We start from the raw sequence: 18,974 nt of genomic DNA, 5'->3' as shown, positions 1-18,974 counted from the left end.
CAACCAACTACCAGGTCAGTTCAGATCTGCAAATCCCTCTGAGCAGCTGTAGTTGAGCATTATCATTACTAATTTTTGTTGAATAAGTTATACCACTGAGAGCTGCACTCTCTCACTTGAATAATGCATTAACCCAAATTTCTGGCCTCTTTCATTTAATTTTCTCTGTTCATTTGGGATCCAATTCCCAGCCCTGCTGATAAACACAGTGTAAATATAAATAATGAATAAATAAATTCCCAAACAAACTCAGAAAACTATCAATGTCTTCAGTAGGAATATTCTCTGAAAGCAGGCTTATACTCCAGCTCAAGAATCTGTCATGGATAGATTTGTTTAAGTGATGGAGAGGGCAAATAGAATGTAAGAAAGTAGCTCCCAGAATGAATATCCCTCTCATAAGAGTCGAGTATATCCAAGACTGCTTCATGTGACTTAATGTGTACAAGTTTATGGGGCTGGATGACATGCATCCCAGGGTTGTGAAGGAGCTGGCTGACGTGGTTGTCAATCCACTTTTCACTGAAAAGTAATTCCTGTCAGGCAAAGTCCCTGGTGTTTGGAGAAAGGAAAACATCACTCCCATTTTCAAAAAGGTAGAAAGAAAGACCTGGGGAACTACGGGCTGATGAGCTTCATGTCTGTGTCTGGGAAGATCATGGAGCAGAGCCTCCTGTTAGTGCACAAGCAAGGTGAGGAATTAAGACAGTCAGCACAGCTTGACCAAGGACAGATTGTGCCTGACCAACTTGGTGGCCTTCTATGATGGAGTAACAACATTGGTGGACAAAAGAAGGGCAACAGATATCATCTATTGGAATGTGCAGAGACTTTGACATGGTCCTGCACCACATCCTTATCTCTAAATTGGAGAAACATGGATTTGAATGCTAAACTATTAACTGGATAAAGAATTCATTGGATGGTCACAGACAGAGAGTTGCGGTCAGTCCAGGTGGAAGCCTGTTATGATTGGTGTCCCCTGGTGGCCTGCCTTGGGACAAGTTCTTTTCAATATATTTATCAACAATATAGACAGTGAGATAGAGTGCACCATCGTCAAGTTTGCCAACGATACTAAGCTGAGTGGTGCAGTTGATACAATTTCTATTCCTTCTCTGGAAGGAATGCCAGCCAGAGGAACCTGGACAGGTTTGAAAAGTGAACCAGTGAGAACCTAATGAGGTTCAACAAGGCCAAATGCTAGGTGTTGCATTCGTATCGAGGAAGTCCCAGATATGTGTACAGGCTGGGATAATGTCTTAGTGAGAATATCCTACAAGGACTTGAAGGATGAGTGGATGAGAAGCTGAACATGAGCCAGCAGTACACTCTTGCAGGCCAGAAGGCCAAGAGTATCCTGGGCTGCCTCAAAAGAGGGGTGGCCAGCAGGGTGAGGGAGGTAACTGTCCCACTCTACTCTGCCCTTGTTGAGGTCCTATCTGGAGTACTGCATCCAAGTCTGGGGGTCCCCACACAAGAAAGGCATGGAGCTGTTGGAGCAGGTCCAAAGGAGGGCCACAAATACGCTCAGATGGCTGAAGCACCTCTTCTATGAAGGAGGGAGTTAGTCTTTTTTAGCTTGAGGATGACTCTGGAGAGATCTCCTTGTGGCTTTCCATTACATAAGGGGAGATTGTAAACATGAGGGAGACCAACTTTTTACACAGTCTGATAGTGATAGTACAAGGAAGAATGGCTTTAAACTAAAAGAGGGGAAAATTAGATTATTTGTTATACATAAATTCTTTACTCAGAGGGTGGTGAGGCACTGGAACAGATTGCCCAGAGAGGTTGTGGAGGCATTCATGGCCAGGCTGGATGGGGCCCTGGGCAGCCTGATCTTGTGAGGGTAACCAGCTCTTAGCTGGGGATTGGAACTAGAAGATCTTTATGGTTTCTTCCAACTTAAGTTATTCTATGATTCTATGATTTTATGGCTCTATGATTCTACGAATTGGGAAAATTATTCAGGGTGACATGGATACCTAGACCTTCAGAATTCAAATCAAAATCCAAGTGGTCATTGCTCCATTGTCTAACATAGACATAACATATACTGACTCATGGAACTTGCTGTCATTAGGCACTACTGATAAAATTGGCCAGTAGCCAAATTTTGTCTCTAGATCCCCTCCATCTAAGGATGCTTTGGGGGAAAAGACTGTTGAACAGATCTTGAATTTACACTTCATAACTAGCAGCATTCTCCCTGAAACTTTGGTGCCACTTTGTTCATTATTTGAGACTCCTTTACCATATCTTCCAGATATAAGAAGTGCAAAAATGATCCAATTAGTCCCCATCTGGCAAACTCTGTCAAAAACATCAGGAGTTCAGCAAGTCTAAAGTTGTGGTAAAGTTTGTTTTTGTGAGGCATGGGAACCTCTATTTCTCTTCTGAGGCCTGATCTCTTTTACAGTTGGCTTTCTAAGGGAAGAACTTTTCTTATTTTTCTCTCCCTCTTCCATTTCCCTTCCCCCACCTCTGCTTTGTCCAGAGCCTTTCTAAGAAAGCCAAATTCCCCTGAACATGCTAAAAGAAAGCTTGCAAGAACATCTGCTTTCCATCTGTAGAGCCAGACATATCCCCAGGCAACACTATTAGCATTGATGGATCTGGAAGGGAACATTAAGTGCTGAAGAAGCATCTGATGAGAAAGAGGAACCCAGCACATAAAGCTAACCATATTATTTGCCAAGTATCCTTGTTTCTACCCATTGCTCCCAGTGGACAACCATCTCCTCCAAATTCCTATTCAGGAGAAGACCTGCTGTTTTCTTGCTGATTTAAGTATTTTCAAGTGTCTTACATTTGTGCCTCAGGTGATCAAATGAGAACTACCAAGTGCTCAATTAAAAAGTGACTGTTGAAAAGTAGAAGTATTCAAAAGGGAATCTGAAATCTGGGAACTGCAAAGCACCTACGAGAAGTCAACAACAGCAGCAATTCTGCAGAGATATTTTGAGTAGAGTTGGTGCAATGCACAAAGGTGATGAGCTGAAGAAAGAAGACTTTTCCATTCCTTGTCTTCTGCATAGCAGCACCCAAATCTACTTAGTAGTGTATACAAAGGACTCCTGGGATCAGATACGTAGTTCCAGTGATACGAATGGGGAACGGGGAACTGTAGTAAGTCATTTCTTTTGAGATCACTGCTTGCACATAACACTGGAAAATACGGTTACACAGTTTAAAAGAAAATGTTGTAGAATGACCTCTGTGTTGAGTGGCCCAAGTTCAACTCTCAATTCTGTCACCTGAAACTGTGGCCATTGTTTTCACTTCTCCCAGACACTGTGAGTGCTTTGTCTCTTGTGATTCATAGTAGACACTGTCTGTCTCTATGGAGTTTGAGAGTGTCATGTTAGGGGTATGAGTCTTAAGCACAGCTAGTTGGGGAAGACCTCACATTGAGTCAAAAGATTCAGAAAGGATCCCCTTGCTTTCTAAGTTCCTTCTCAGAGAGGAAACTAGGTGTGGCTAGGTCTAGATTTCGCTCCAGACTTAGACTATATTTTATGTCTAAAGGATGATGTGTGTAGTTACTTAGCAGAATCAAAGTCTGGCCTCTCAAATACTTTTGTTGAAACACTTTCACAAAATCAAAAATAGATTGTTTACTGAGGTAAATATAACAGATTTGAAATTGCCGCTGATAAATTTACTAGCTATATTAATGCTGAATAAATTTCTTAGGTATCTTAACAAGGCTTGTGTTCTTAATTTAACACTGACCCCTCACAAAGAAAAAGGACATAAGTCTTGGCACAAAGTCAAGCATTTGATAGAGTGTGTTGATAGAAGTGCTTAATGCCATGCTTCGGGGAAATCACCTAGGCTTTCTCTAACTTAAAATATGTTTCTTTTCCATTAAAGTTCTTAAGATATCACTTAAGCTACTTCTGAAGGAATTTAAATATCGACTTAAGTATTGCAGAAATCAAGGAGACTGAATAGTCCACTTGCATTGTAAGCTTGATTTAAAGATCTGGTGGTGCTTAACAACTTTGATCCCGTTTGTTAATTATCACAGGGAGAAAAGTCACAAGTTGTCATACTGGATAATTCCCACCATCCTGCTTTCCAGCATTTCTGAAGACGTGACCCACCTGTTAATCATTTTAGGATTACACTTGTGACTGTTACAGTAGCTGCAATTTCCAAGTGCTTAGCATGGTCTGAGAAGAACTACAAAATACCTACAGCATCCAGAAGATGTGTGAATGTATGAATTCTGATTATGTATGAATCAGAAAATGCAGCAAATGTATTGGTGTTGGTTTACTCTGTGTGAGGTACCACTATTTTCCATTTTAACACAGCAGTAAATCACATATCTTTATCCCAACCATCCTCCCAATAGAAGTGCAGAAGATGCAAACTGGCTTCTGCAGCCAAAAAGGACAGTCATATGTTTCTGACAGCATTATAATAGGGTTTTGTTTGTCCAGTTATAGGAGAATGAGGGGCTATTAACACTTAACTAGAAAGATAAAGAACTGTAGTTTGTTTCCTCATCCAGTTACAGCTTACTGAAACCAACAGCAATAACAATAAAGTCTCAGTGTGAACCCCACTCTAAACAGTAGGCAGAGAGACTGAACTTGTGGATGAACTCAGTAATTGCTTCAATGGGTATTCCAGCAGAAAGGTAATAGAAAAATTGTTCTCATTTGTTACACTCATTCGTATTCTTTTGTAGTGAATAGCTAATAAAAAGAGAAGCACATGTGCTAATTACTTTTGAGTGTAGAATAATAGGATCCTTCCCCTGCTGAGGAGCCAAGAAGTATTTAAATCATGAGTCTCACTTGGATTTGTAACTGGAGAACTTTTGCAATAATCTTCCTCTAGGACACAACCAGGACAGGTATTAAGGGGGCATAAATGAAAATGGAACATCATTTTCCTAATAACTGTTAGTTTGAAGTCTGAAATATTTCCACTAACTTGATTCAGACTGGTGGATCAGAGAATGGAAGAATCTTTTTATAGTTTTGAGCAGGAAGACCCCACTTCTGAATTTCTCTTCTGGGACCAAGATCCCAATGACGAGCTCCATCTGGACAACCTCCTTCTGGACTATTCCTCCCCGGCAGACCACTTGTATCCTTGGCCTTCCTCTGCGTGCCCGCCCGCAGCCCCCACTAGCCCGGTAGCACCACCGAGCCTGTTGGACGGAGCTCCGGAGCGGACGCGGGGTGCTGAAGTGGACAGCTCCCCTCCGCCCGGCCCCTCCGCGCCGCGCTCCGGCAGCGCCCACCGCCGGGCCGCCAATGTCCGTGAGAGGAAGAGGATGCTGAGCATCAACTCGGCCTTCGATCAGCTCAGGTGTCACGTTCCCACTTTCCCGTACGAGAAGCGGCTCTCCAAAATCGACACGCTCCGTCTGGCCATCGCATACATTGCTCTCCTTGGAGAGATCCTGCTCTCCGGCTGCGAACCCAAGTCCTACGTGGAGCAGTGCCTGAAGAGCAGCTTGCAAAGCCACTGCCAGGCAACCTGGAATACAAGCGGTGAGCAAAACAGTGATTTTATTTTCTAGAGATTGCTGAATCCTTTGGGTTGCCAGTGAGAGGGAATCTGCCAAATTGAAGTAGGAACTGAGGCTGTTTAGTCTGGGGTAAAGGAGGTTGAGGGGAGACCTTATAGCTCTCTTCCAATATCTGAAAGATGCTTACTGCAAAGCAGGGTTGGTCTCTTCTCACTGGTGACAGGATGAGGGGAAATTGTCTTAAGTTGTACCAGGATAAGTTGAGGTGGATATCGGGAAACACTTCTTTACAGGGAAGGGTTGTTAAGCACTGGAATAGGCTTCCAGGGAGCCACCATCCCTGAATGTGTTTAAAAACCTGTTTGGATGTGGTGCTCACAAACACGATTTAGCAGAGGGTTGTTAGAATTAGGATAGTATGGACAGATTGTGGTTGGACTTGATGATAATGTTCTTTTCCAACGTGAGTGATTCTATGATCCTAAATTGCTTTTGAATATCACTTGTCACCAACTTTCAGCCAACCGTGACAATTTAAAGACCTTGTCCAGTTTCTTTAAATGTTTTCTTTAGCTTTTGCCTGACTAAGACACCTGGCTTTGAGCGTAAACATAATCTAATTTCTTAAAATACAGTTTCTCAGACATGTTACAGTTTGACATTAAGAACTAGGTTGCACAAGAATTTGCACTCTATTTTCAGATTTGATTTTAAGTATAATGGAGTGAAAACCTGTTTGCAATTAAAATATAAATAATTACGTAAGAATATAGAGTGAAAAGTTGATATTCTGTTTTCTATTTAGCTTGCAAGGTTATAGTTTTGTACTTGCTTCCATCAGAATACATCACCTGTCCACTGTATGTTGAAGACAATAAATTTCTTAAGCGCCCGAGTAAAACAAGGCCCCATGAATCAGAGTGAAAGCAACAGATCTTTAAATGACTTTTGGTTCTAAACCAGTGCAGGGAGGAGACAAGGTGGATTTTCAGTAGTTCTTGGTACTTTGCACTGTAAGATAATTGATCTCATTTCTAATTTCGGCCCTTCGTAGTTCAAGCTCCTTAGGATTTTGTCACATTTAGAAAATGGGCTTGGAAACATATCAGCCTCCAAGAAGTGCAACATAATTAGAGAAAAATCATTGTGAAAGAACGTCACAGGGAAGTGTCAAAGGGACAGAGCCTGATTAGGAAAAGCGATATAAGTTAATTCAGTCTTCATTACAACTCTCCCAAATGTTGAGAACTTTTTATTTTGTTTTCCAGCTGCCTCCACCTCTAACAGACAAGTAAGTTGATTTAAAACAAAATCAACTTCTCTCATAGGTATCAAGTCTTGTCAGGCTTCAGGTCAGCTAGTATTCCTGAAGAGCTCCACTTGGAAACATTTAAATGAACGAGGCCAATTTTCTGGAGTGGCTGAATGCGTTAAACTCTAATGTAAATGTTTTTAAAGTACTGTGCTGTGTGCTTACTTTGTTTTCCTTTCTTCCTTCTGTTTGGTGCAGATCTGACAGCCCGCCTGTCTTGGATGAAGTGGGATTAAGAAATATCCAAAAGAAATATCTCTAAAGGCAACATATTGCTAACCTGATGACCTGACTGCTAGGTACCAGCTGTTAAATTCTCAGTACCACAAGCAAAAGCATGGCACTTGCAGCTTTACTAATGGTTACTGATCACTTTCTTTCTGCATATCCAACATCCAGACTCTTTTGGTGTTAATTCACTACTGTTTAGGACCTTCTGCTTTCTTTCTTCTACTTTCTCACACATTTATAGACTGCTCTTACATGAAAAGAAAGAAAAACACTCTCTGCCAACAAAAAACATTAAAAATCAGTGCCATTACAATCACAATCAATATAAACACTTGGAAATTGCTGTCCTTTTCAGTGAGAATAATGTCCAAATCACATTTGAAGTGCATGGGAGAACATATCCCTGCCCACAAGAATAAGCTAAGCAATTCTCATTGTAAGCCATTGCTTGGCTTAAGATGCCCAGGGCAATAGCTCTAAAAGTTGCCAGTTATTCAGTGCACAGAAGACAAAAGGCCCGATTTCCAGACATTTCTGTTTATCTTTGCCAAGCTTCCCATACCTTCCTTCTTATATGAGAACTTCTGGAGTTCCAAACCCGAACAACTTTGGCTACAAATCTGAAAAAAAAAAACAAACAAACAAACAAAAAAACAACGGCTGTTGCACATGCACCTCCTTCACTCTCCTTGTACATTTCATCCTGACTGTTCATGCAGAGACAGTACCCAGCTTATGATGTTTTCTACAAAATACTCCTTCCTTCTGGTTTGTGAATTTTCTTAGGGATGTGCTAGTTACTTCATGTTGCTCCAGGAACAATTAGAAAGGCTCTGCTAAGTACTTCCAACACCAAGTTTTCCCACACTTTCCTGCTGAAACAGATCGGAGGGGGGCAAAACAATATGCTCACACTTGGCAAATGATTACTAAAGAGTTGCTTACACAGAAGAGCCATCTCATTCTGCAGCCCGTGGGTACAATAAAGGTTTTCGTATTAGCAGAAATAAAAACAACTCTAAAACAACTCTGCAGCCAACAAGGTCAGTGCAGAAGAAGGGAAGGAGGTGTTTCAGGCACGCAGCAGCAGTTCTCTGTGACCCAGGGTGGAGGATGCTGTCTCCCTTGCAGCCCATGTGTTGCAGGTGGTGCCCATCTCCCTGTGCAGCTGTAGAGGAGCCCGTGGTGCAGCAGTGGATGTGGCTTGACGGAGGCTGCAGGCTATGGAGCCCCTGCAGGAGCAGCCCTGGGAGCTGATGCCTGAGGCATGCAGGAACTGGTGCCCTTGGGAGCTGCGCTGGAGCAGTGTCTGAGGGATGGCCCCGAGGTATGGAGCTGTGTTGGAGCCATACTTGGAGAGCTGCAGCCTGTGGGAGGCCCATACAGGATCAGCTGGGGAAAGATGGCATCCATGGGAGGGACCCACGTGGAGCAGGGGAAAAGAGTGACCACGGAGGAGCGGCAGAGATGGATCACTATGGGCTGCCTACAGCCCCATTCTCCTGTACCACTCAGAAGGAGAAAGTAAGAGAAGGTGTATGGTGTGAAGATGTTTTAGTTTGCCTTTAGCTCTCACCTGATAGCAATAGGCAATAAATTACATTTATCTCCCAACACTGAGTCTGTTTTGCCCTTGATAGTAATTGATGAGCGATTTTCCTGCACTTATCTCAACAACTGAGCCCTCTTTCATTGTATTTTCTCCCCAGTTCTGTCATGGTGGGAGCTGAGAGAGCAGTATAGTTTAGCTGTCCATCAGAGCAAAACCACTACACGGATGCGGCAATATATTTCAATAAACTTAGATTGAAATTTCTTCTCAAGCTCTTGACCTTCTTTACTTTTTCACTTATTTAGGGAACATTATTATTTTTTAAAAATACAGATATTAGTGCCTGAGAAAGTTTTTTGAGGGGTCCCATACAAGACCAGTGGGGAAAGTAATCATGGGATTAACAATACTGTTCATGGTTGCTTGTCAGGCAGACTAAAGCACAAGGCTGTTTCTCTCCTAGGAAAGTAAATGTGATGGGACCCAGAGCAGATCATTACTCTGAGGAAAGTCAGTCTTAGTCCTTATCTCAAACAGTGGAGTTTTTTAGGGTGTGAATTCTATTGCAGCTGTGAATTAACTCTTAAGAAGCTTAGATGGTGGAAAACATCTCCATCTCTTCCCAGGGGGACTGTCTGATTGTAAAGGAGCAGCACACCAGCTGCTCCAACACCCTCCCTCCTCACCTGCTCCAGCAATGTTGATCCTCTTGGGACATTAAAGTCTCAGAAGTTGACAACTGTCATAGTTTAAATGGTCAGTGATTGCTTGGCCCTTGTGTCAAGAATCTCCAGGAGCCTGAAAGAAATGAAAGCATCCAGCCTCTCACCTGGGTATCCCTCCTCTTAGCTCTGCAGTGTGCTCAGGAGCTGTCATCACATCACCACCTTCATGGCTAGGCTAAGGAAGGCTCTCTCTCAGGACTACAACAACCTGCTCAATGCTTAGAAACCTCCATAACTCTCTTGGAGTCATATTCAGTAACCCAGGACTCACGCTCTCACTGCAGCATGCAGGGGCAGAAAGAAACAGGCACATGTCTTTCTCCCAAAGATAGACAAACCTTTCCACAGCTGTCCAATGAGAGCAGGCTGTCCTGGGCCACAGACTTTGGCCAGAGATCAACAAGGCTTTCTTTAAGTCTTCATTAGAATGCATGTTTCTCCAAGATCTTTACTGATGGTAATGGAGACCTGTTACTCATCCATCTAAGACGCTTTCAAACAGGATTATTGAGGACCTCCCAGGTTAAACATCACAGTCAGTAGGGAGCAGTAACTACTGCTCTAATGTTGTCGTGGCTGATGGCATTATGGTCTTCAGATGGGAATGCATCCACTGTGCAGGGTCCTTCACACCAAGATTAATTTGAGTATCCAAAATCTCAGTTTCCAGTTATCCCCCATTTCAGCAGTATCAAACTGAAATCACTGAGTGGCTGTTTTTTAATACCGCTCCACTCAGAAGTTTGTGGTGGATGCAAGGTTATAATGCCATGCTACAAAAGAGGTATACATTTGCTGCAGTCACTTGAATACAAGTGAAAATCTCTCTGTCTTTGTCTCCAGCCTGGAAACCCTCCTGAAACAGACTGGGCAGGTACAGCAGCATCGAGCAATCACACTCCTGTGAAGGTAACATTGTGCAGTTTCTCAGGTTTGTGATCTGCTTGCTGTGGATGGACAACTAACCTAGAGATGACGTTAGTACCAAAAGCATCCTACTGACAAAAGCAGAAAGAGCTGTCCTGTAACAAAGGGATTTTCCTCAATGTGAGGATGCCAGCTAAGGAAGGCTTTAGCTCTAGGTGTCAGCTAAAGCTGAAGTCCTCCTTTGACATGCAGACTCTCACCTCAATGCCCCATGCTCCAACAACAATGTCAGGAAAGACAGAAATATCTGCTGAGTTTCACGCAGCACAGTTCCATCAACAACACCACAGAGTTCCTATGGGAGCTGCCAGTCATTTGAGTGCAGCTGGCCTGTGGTGTGCATGCTGGCAAGCTCTGAGAAACACCTAACTATAAAGGCAGTCCCACCTATCACTGCTGCTGTCAAGGAAACCTTGCACAGGGCATGGCTTTGAGGAACAGGCTGCTGGAATTTGATGATGATTCTAAGCTAGGAAAAAAAATGGAGCCAGTAAATCCTGAGACAGGATATGTAAAGATTGGGGTTTGGGTGGAAGACAAAACCAGAAATAAAAATGTTCCCTTCGAGAGTTCAAACTCTAATCCTTTGCTCTTCAGCCAGTAAGTAGAAGTCAATACATTTATTGCCCCCCATTGGAGCTGATGAAGCTGTTTCTTCTCACACATGCTCTGGTTTGACACCTGTATCATTCCATTGCTTCATTGCCACATTTGGTTTACTCACTACCCACTTTGAGCTTCCTGGACTCTGACAGGTTGTTACTGATAACACACCAGTCAAAAGACTGTTCTTGGGTGAAGTCCTATTAAACTATATGAACACAATCAATTGCTAAGCAGATGAAAGCATCATAGTCTCTGATATATCACTGTTTAAGTCACTTCCCTTTAACCAAAACAAATAAAAGCAAATTAGAGGGCTGGAGCACCTCTCCTACTCACTCTTTACCTTTCAGTTTCTTCTAGACCCTGGAATTTCTTCCCATAAACAACTACAGTGTTCCCATAAATGATACAAATCTTATCTCTCGCGCACGCACACACACACACACACACACACACAAAATCATACCAGGATAGATCATCGTGTAGGTCAAGATTTTAAGATAGCTTTATGAAGATGGAGGCCTACCTGAGGCTCCTCAGTCCATCAGCTTTTTCTCAAAGGAGTGCATTGACTTTCAAAAGAGCTCTCAATCACCTCCCTAGGTTGAATAAGGCTCCACCTTCCTGGTCTTTTCAGGTCATCTAGGTCCTTAGAAAGAAAAATGTGAGTAATTTGTTACACTTTCCTTCCTCCCGAATTGAATGAGTGATTCTTTCTGAAACAATACAATATTGTTCTCCTTTATCAACTTGGAAGCTCTGGAAAGAATTACTTCTCCATTCTGAAGGAAGATCTATTCTTTTGAGAAGGCACTGGCAACTTCTTCAATGGACTGACCTAGAGGTGAATGGACAATTGTGGTTGTTTTGTTTTTTTCCCCTTTCTTTCTTTACAGCACAGACTTGCAGCAACAAGTTTCATAACCAAGAGACCTGTTATAAAGAAGTACATGGTCCTGATAGGCAGGTTACTCTAGACTGTAACTGTCTCTATCCAAACAACATTACAGAACATGCTAGATTTGTTTAGGAGGAGGCTGAACTGCAGGGAATGGATGTGTTAAACTCTGCCTTAAGCAAAACACCAACCACAGTGTCTTCACTCCAATACCTTCTTGGATGCTGAGCACATTTGTAAGATAAACTCATTGTTTTTCCTCTAATATGGGGATTTGTGTAGTCCCTTAGGTGCAAGGCAATTGACAAAGGAGCTCTCTTCACCACCTCCCTGTTATAAAGGATAATAAAGCTTTTCTGTACCACTCGTGCTGAAAATCCCTACTCCTGAGAGTGCTAACTAACAACATAGACAAATTTGCAGATGGTTTGGCAGCCAGAGCTGATGCAACATGACAGCTGCTGGTGATTCCTCCATTATCCTCATAAAGATTTTCAGGTCCTTGCATTTGGATCTAAGTCCAAGTAAGACCAGCTGTTGAGGAGAAGCAGCTTGAGGAACCAGGAGAAAAGAATTTAAGCCCTTTTTTCCTGGGCAGCCAGGCCTAGTACTAGCAGTTCACATTTCTTACCTGATTCCACGGACCACTTTCTTGGTTCAACAGCTGATATGTTATTCACATCACTGTCTCTTCATCACATTCATGTCTTCATCAGACATGGTGGCAGCTATCAAGACTTCATCAAAAGCAAATTGCATTTGGCTAATGAAGCATTATTACACAAGGAATGACTGTAAAAATGAACAAGGGAAGAGCTGCTATATTTATCTACTTAGAGTTCTAGAAGGTCTTTGATATAGCCCTTCACAGTATTTTCTTACCTCTAAATTTAAGACGTGAATTTGATGGATTATCAGGTGGACAAGGGAATAGACAAGTATAATAGAAAGGTGCTACAAAGAAAAAAGAAAAGCACTCACCCTTCTCTGAAGACTGAGGCTCACAAAAGAAACTCCACAAGGGAAGGATATCCAACCAGAGATCCTTCTCTGGGTGGCAGTCAGCCCTTAAATGAGGTTTAAGAAGGGTAGAGCCAGGACCCATCCATTCCAGTCACACAGGTGAATTGCCATCACCTGTGCTCTCAGGGCTGACAGGGTCCTTTCCCCAGGTGCTCAGTCAGTGGTTCTGGCTGTGACTCAACAGTTACCATACAACATGAAATTCAACAAGGCCAAGTGCAAGTTCTTATACCTTCATTGGAGCAGTACCCAATACCAATACAGACTGGGGGTTGAATTGATTGAGAGCAGTCCTACAGAGAAGGACTTGGAGTTCTGGGGGAAGAGAAATTGGACATGAACTAGTGATGTGTTCTTGCAGCCGGAAAGCCAATTCTATCCTGGACTGTATCAAAAAAAGAGTGGCCAACAGGTTGAGGGAGGTGATTTCCCCCCTCTACTATACTCTTGTGAGACCCCACTTGCAGTGCCGTGTTCAGCTCCGGAGTCCCCAGCACAAGAAAGACATGGAGCTGTTGGAATGGGTCCAGAGAAGGGCCACAAAGCTGCTCAGGAAACCGGTGTGCCTCTCTTGTGAAGAAAGGCTGAGGGAGCTGGGCTTGTTTAGCTTGGAGAAGACTTAGGGGAGACCCCATTGTCACCTTACAGTACCCAAAGGATTGTCTGTAGCAATAAGACAAGAGTCAACAGTTCTAAACAGCAAGAGATAGATTTATATTGGATATAAGGAAGAAATTCTTCCCTATGAGGGTGGTGAGACACCGGAATGCGTTGCCCAGATATATGGATGCCTCCTCATTGGAACTGTCAAAATCAGAATGGACAGTGAAGGAAGTCCTTGTCCATAGCATGAGAGACGTTCAAGAGATGTTCTTTAAAGACCTCTTCCAATTCAAACTGCCACTGGGAGATGAACTGGTTGAGGTCACTTCTACGGAGAAAGACTTGGGATGCTGGTCACCATCACATTGCTCTCCCTTCCTAACAAGGCATCTTCTATAAATCTATCCATAGGGACCCAGAATATTGCTGTAGGGGCTGTGAGAATGTCTTAATCTTCAGGAAGAGTCTTCTAGGCCTCCACAGCTCATTTTGTGGGAACAAAGTGCAATTACAATCACCATGTCTAATTTTAGATGACTCCCAGTCTATTTGCTTAAGTCCAAGCACATTAGAACTTGGATTCTAGAGACACCAATAGAGACACCAGAGCCAAAATGATTCCAATCTCAAAGGTAGCTTCTTGCCACACGCGGGGAAATAAAATCAGATTTAATTTTGCAATAGCAATCGAATCCTGCATCCTGGAAGATGTTCGAGCAGAGGGAAATCAGCTGCAGACACTGCCCTCTCGTGGCAGAGGCTTAAAATCTCGAGTTTCCAGGAAAAGCAGAGGATAATTTCAGTGAGCGCCGTCTCTCCAGCTCAGCGAGCAGAAAAATGAAGATAGACAAGTGTATGCATAGATATTTATTTCTGCAATCAGATTATATTTTCACTTGCTCAACTCAACCACACCCCATGTGGTTTATCTTTCTGATGTTATATTTGTGCATCTTTCTGTTCCCTTTCCAAGCCCTTTTTTGCATACAGAAAGATCCTGAAATGTTATTCAGTGCTGCAGTGTCTAAGCATTCAGAAACATGGTGTAGTACAGCCCCCCAGGGAGGTGAGGTGACATGGCACAAATCTTACAGGCAGAGCATCTGCTGATCTTGTACATCCCCAAAAACACTTCCCAAAAATAATCAACCTGGGGCAGACATGGAAAATTTTAGCCCAGACATTGTGGTGTACACAATGGAGCAAAGGAATGGGAACAGCAATCTCAGGTTGAATTATTTGGAGTGCACACAAGTGTGAGTGTATGCCTCCCTATCTCGGATAAGTGGGAAATAAAAAGCTTCAGGTACAGAGGTCAGCAATTAGCACTGGTCATAAGAGACCACGAGCCTGGTCCCGTCCTCATGACAAGTGTTTTCCCAGCGTTCCAGTGCCCAGCAGGCTTTCCTCTCGCCCACCCCTCCAGCAACGAGCAACACTCACAGATGAAGCTTATCAAAAACCCATTTCCTAGGTCACAGAGTGAGACTGAAGTTGGGACTTTCAAAGAAGGACATTTGCTAAATTGCCACAAAGCTCCTCTGAGAGGAATCTGATCCTGATAGCCTCTGCACTGAGCTGCGTGCAGGCATGCATGCACACACACATCCTGCTTGAGCGTGCAAGAGAGGTTTCTCAAGCTAACATTTACACAGTTCTCTGGAGGACAATAAAGTTATATGAACTGTAGCCACAATTATTGGATGTTATAGCAGTAGACCTAGCCAGTGAGCTAATCTGAGACCTGGTTTTCAACAAACATCAAATTCTCTCGTTATTCGGATACCTGTATTTCAGCCCTGTGGTTCCCAAGGTTTTTGCCTTACACAACACTCTGCTCACTCCCTGTTATGAGCACCTCTCTCCTCACGCTGTCTAAATCACAGGAGATACTTCTCACAGTGCATTCATTTCCTCCTATCCCACTTTTTCTCCTTCTGTGGAGGTGCAAACCAAGCCAGCAAAATCACCACTTTATTTACAACTCTTGGGCGATACCACAACAAGACTTTGCAGTATAAAGTGTAGCAACGTAGACTTCCCCAGCTTGTGGAAATCATTGCACAGATTTCACAGACTGGCTCCTGCTCTTTAATTCCATTCCATCAGACTAGGAGAAGTGGTGAAGTGCATGCTTAAATTAACATGATGTGTGCTTGAGCTAAACTGGCTTCAGCACGATGAGCCTACCCTTAGAAAGAAGGTGGATTTTGGTGGATTGACACCTTTATACTGGGTAGTTACTAAATCTCCCCATCAGCTACTGAAATGCACAGAACACTCTTAAATTAACAGTTTCCATGAAAGTCATTCCATGTTATCAACAAGTTTCCAGTAGGAACCATCTAATTCTCCTTCTATCATTGCAGCTAGGATTTCTGCAGCGTAATGACAGTACAAAAATTTCAAGCTTAGAAATATCACACTGCCCTGGCAGAATGACGGATCTACTTCCAGAGGGGGGAAAAAAATCATCAAACCAAACAAAACCCAAACAAGACCTTTTAATAACATTGTTTTCCTTCTCCATGTCGAACTCTTCTACCGACTCTTACATCTCCACGAACTGATTCCAGCACAGCTCTTCAATAGCCAAGTTATTCTCGATGGGGTAAACCATCAGCAAAACACACAACCCTGAGCCAACACTGAAGCTGAACTGCTTCACAAAATGAAAGTAATATGCGATTGGTATCTTTCTGCTAAATTGAATTAATAATGTTAAAATCAGTAGTAAGTTCACAGCTGCATAAAGCTGCGAAGTTAAATCAGTGGAAGGAGCTGGCAAGCACTTCAAAGTTTAGCTGACAAAAAAAGAAAATAGAAATGACAGTCTCTCAAGGTATCTTAAATACAGCAGAGGAAGATTTGCATGCAATCAAAATAATTTTCTCTTGAAATGTTCAGGTGAAATGGATAGCAATCTTAACCGTGGCTATTTTGAGGTTAAAATGCATTGCTTTTGTCTACTGAAAGAGTTCATAAAATCAAATGTTATCTAAAGAATCCTGTACTCTCTCATCTGAGAGAGTTTAGCACAAATATTAAGGAGTGAGAGCAGACTCCTAACTGATAGAAATACTGAGCTTTTCAAAGTAGTAAAAAGTAGCTAAAGAACCGCATTGAAAAAGTATTCAGGGAATTTTGTTTTTCTTCTTCACTAACGTATGAATGCAGAATAAGTATTTTTTAAACTACTCTCTCTCATGGCTTAAATAAATCAAAGATCACAAGTAAACAGTGATGGAAATGATTCCTGGCTTATTCAGACTCCTTTTTTCCTCCCCTTTTCTTTGGGATTTCTGTTACCTTGCTACTTATTTCTAGCTGAAGCTCACAAATGCAGGGAAGGCTTTTTTCCTGCTTTCCTGCTTGAGTCCAGGAGGAGATTTCATGGTCCTGGCTCTCTCTGCCTTGAAAGCAGAGAAGAAAGCGATTCAGCTTTCCTTTGATAAAAGTTGTGGTAGAGACAATCAGTGCATTTGAACCTCAAGCTAAGAAGAAAAAATATATAGATTTCATAAACTCAACCATATGCTTTAAAAGAGCGAATATCTTGTTCCTCTTTAATTAAAAGGTATGACAAATAAAAACCTGCTTTTAATTAAACAGCAGGAGTACAAGATGGTATCTCGCCAGCCATTCTGCTGCACCAAATTACCATTAGCTTGTATGCTTTGAAATCCTGCACCTATCAGCCTAAACTCAGCACGCAGAAGGAGAAATCAGTTTCTATGGGAAGATTTGTGTGCTCGGAGATAAGGCAGCAGGTCCTGACTGAGTACAAACCAGCAGAGCCACCGGGTCCTGCTGGGTTAAGGGTAACACCAATGTGAGTCCTGAGTCAGCTAAGGCTGAGCTTTGGGTCTGGGGATATCAACATGGATGCTTGTAAAATAGCACAGGTGTGTTTATTGTAATCCTCCCTCACTAAAAAGAAACAGGTTCCAGGGGGGTTACGGATAATTAGCGTGAGCTGCACTCCTGTGTTTAATCAATACCTTGCTGGTTAAAGTAATCAAGAAGGTAAACAAATGAGGATTAACTCAATTGTGTTAAAAGGATATGTATTCTACTGGGAAAGCTGGAAGGAGTTCTGTTTTGTTGTGCTGCTAGAGAGCATTTCTTTATTTTTGAATTACAAATGATTTTTAGTGTAAAAATACTTGTATTGGAGAAGACTTCTCCCTGTCCCCTCTAAGAAAGAGGTATAACAGCAACAGCTTGCACTTTCATAGCATCTCTCCCTAGAAGATAATCCAGTGCTTTAAAGTATTTTGCTATACATCAGATGAAGGATAATATTTGAATCATCTAACTGCTGCTTTCTCCAAGGCAGAATGTCATAAAGAAATACCCATTTTTTTTATCAGGGTTGAGGTCCCAGGTACTCTGATCACTGCAGTGCAGTGATTCCTGTGGCTGTGCTTTTTCAGCATCTGAGCATTTGGTTCTGTTTGGAAAAACAGGTTGAGGTACTTTGCAAATGAGTTTTATCATGACACAAGATACCCCTCTGAAATAACCATTTATTTCATGCACAAAGCTCAATGTAAAGAATGCCTAGATAGAGGAAACGCTCTTATCACATTAATGCAAAGCTCATAGACCACGGAGACGTTGAAGCTTCGTGCTCACAAGAGGAAATGCAGATAAATGCAGGAATGTGGATATAGGTCTGTCTGGATGGGTATATATTCTTCGTCCCATTGCAGAGACAACAAATAACTATTGAATTCTCTCATCTTCTCTGACACACACTCTCCTTCTTTTCCTGCTTCCACTGTAAAACAGCCGTCAGGATCTTCCACAGATATGTTTTGTAAAACTCCTCCAGTTTTCCCTGGTAGGAAAAAGCCAGCTCCACCAACACGGTTATTGATGCAGGATGTTACATACCTGGCTGTCAAGATTTTGCTTACAATAAAGACACTTTTTGTGCAAATTCCATGGAATGCGGCATGCTGAAGTTTGAAGGAAAACGGCGTGATAACAAACAGCATGTGGAGGTTGCAACGTGGAGAGGTCCCTCCAGGAAACACAGCACCACCAGAACTGGAAGCATTTGCCACTGTTATTATTATTATTTGAATTCACATCTGTGCCACAAACATCTAAACAGGGAAAAAAAAAAAAAAAAGGAAACAGGGAAACACCACAGTACTCTTCGCTGCTTTGCGAATAAACACCCGTCCTTCCCATTTCAAAACTGTGAGAAGGGGAAAAACATTGGAAGGAAATATTCTGCTCAAACTATGTTTTAGAAGCAACCTTGCCAGTGCTGCCGGAATCAAAGCAGGTTAGAAAGATGTTCGGTGGAGAGCGGCAGCTCGCTGAGTGCCTGAGCCTGGAAAGCATTAGAGCCGTCCTTCAGGCACGGCGATCCCAGTTCTGCAGCAAGCGCTTTGTGTGCTCTGTTTCAGTTACTCTAAGTTGCTCTCCTGAGCCCAAATCCTTGGGCATGGGCATAGCAGCACCAGCAGTGGCCAGGTCTCTGCTATCCTTACTAAAAACCAAAATTAATGCAGTGTTTTCCTTTGTTATACCCGTGTTTACAGAAGCCGAACGCTGAGAATGTTGAATAAAAACAGGGGTTACTT

At 42.5% G+C, this 18,974-nt stretch overlaps 1 protein-coding gene and 1 long non-coding RNA gene across 3 annotated transcripts; one reads left to right on the top strand and one right to left on the bottom strand.

Moving 5' to 3' along the window:
• The first annotated feature begins 4,416 nt into the window (after positions 1 to 4,416).
• On the top strand, positions 4,417 to 5,548 carry LOC109368663 (protein Fer3-like). Its single transcript, XM_031554274.1, has one exon. The coding sequence runs from the start codon at positions 4,979 to 4,981 to the stop codon at positions 5,546 to 5,548; it is 570 nt and encodes a 189-aa protein (XP_031410134.1). The 5' UTR covers positions 4,417 to 4,978.
• Positions 5,549 to 7,570: 2,022 nt separating this feature from the next.
• LOC104911606 lies at positions 7,571 to 12,859 on the bottom strand. 2 transcript variants are annotated; one of them, XR_002116439.2, is made up of 4 exons: positions 12,730 to 12,859; positions 12,380 to 12,540; positions 11,377 to 11,499; positions 7,571 to 7,660 (listed from the first exon to the last, which is right to left on the bottom strand). It is a non-coding gene; the product is annotated as an uncharacterized LOC104911606 (long non-coding RNA). The 2 variants fall into 2 exon arrangements; XR_004160243.1 differs by lacking the exon at positions 12,380 to 12,540 and having other exon boundaries at positions 12,730 to 12,850.
• Between the last annotated feature and the right edge of the window lie 6,115 nt (positions 12,860 to 18,974).

The sequence above is a fragment of the Meleagris gallopavo genome, chromosome 7 (genome assembly GCF_000146605.3).
Source record: "Meleagris gallopavo isolate NT-WF06-2002-E0010 breed Aviagen turkey brand Nicholas breeding stock chromosome 7, Turkey_5.1, whole genome shotgun sequence".
NCBI classification, from domain to species: domain Eukaryota; kingdom Metazoa; phylum Chordata; class Aves; order Galliformes; family Phasianidae; genus Meleagris; species Meleagris gallopavo.
The sequence above is the reverse complement of the archived record's forward strand: the minus strand, read 5'-3'. Positions and strand labels throughout refer to the sequence as shown.

Excerpts from the sequence above, each read along its gene's own strand:
- LOC109368663 (XM_031554274.1), top strand. The coding sequence starts at position 4,979 with ATGGAAGAATCTTTTTATAGTTTTGAGCAGGAAGACCCCACTTCTGAA.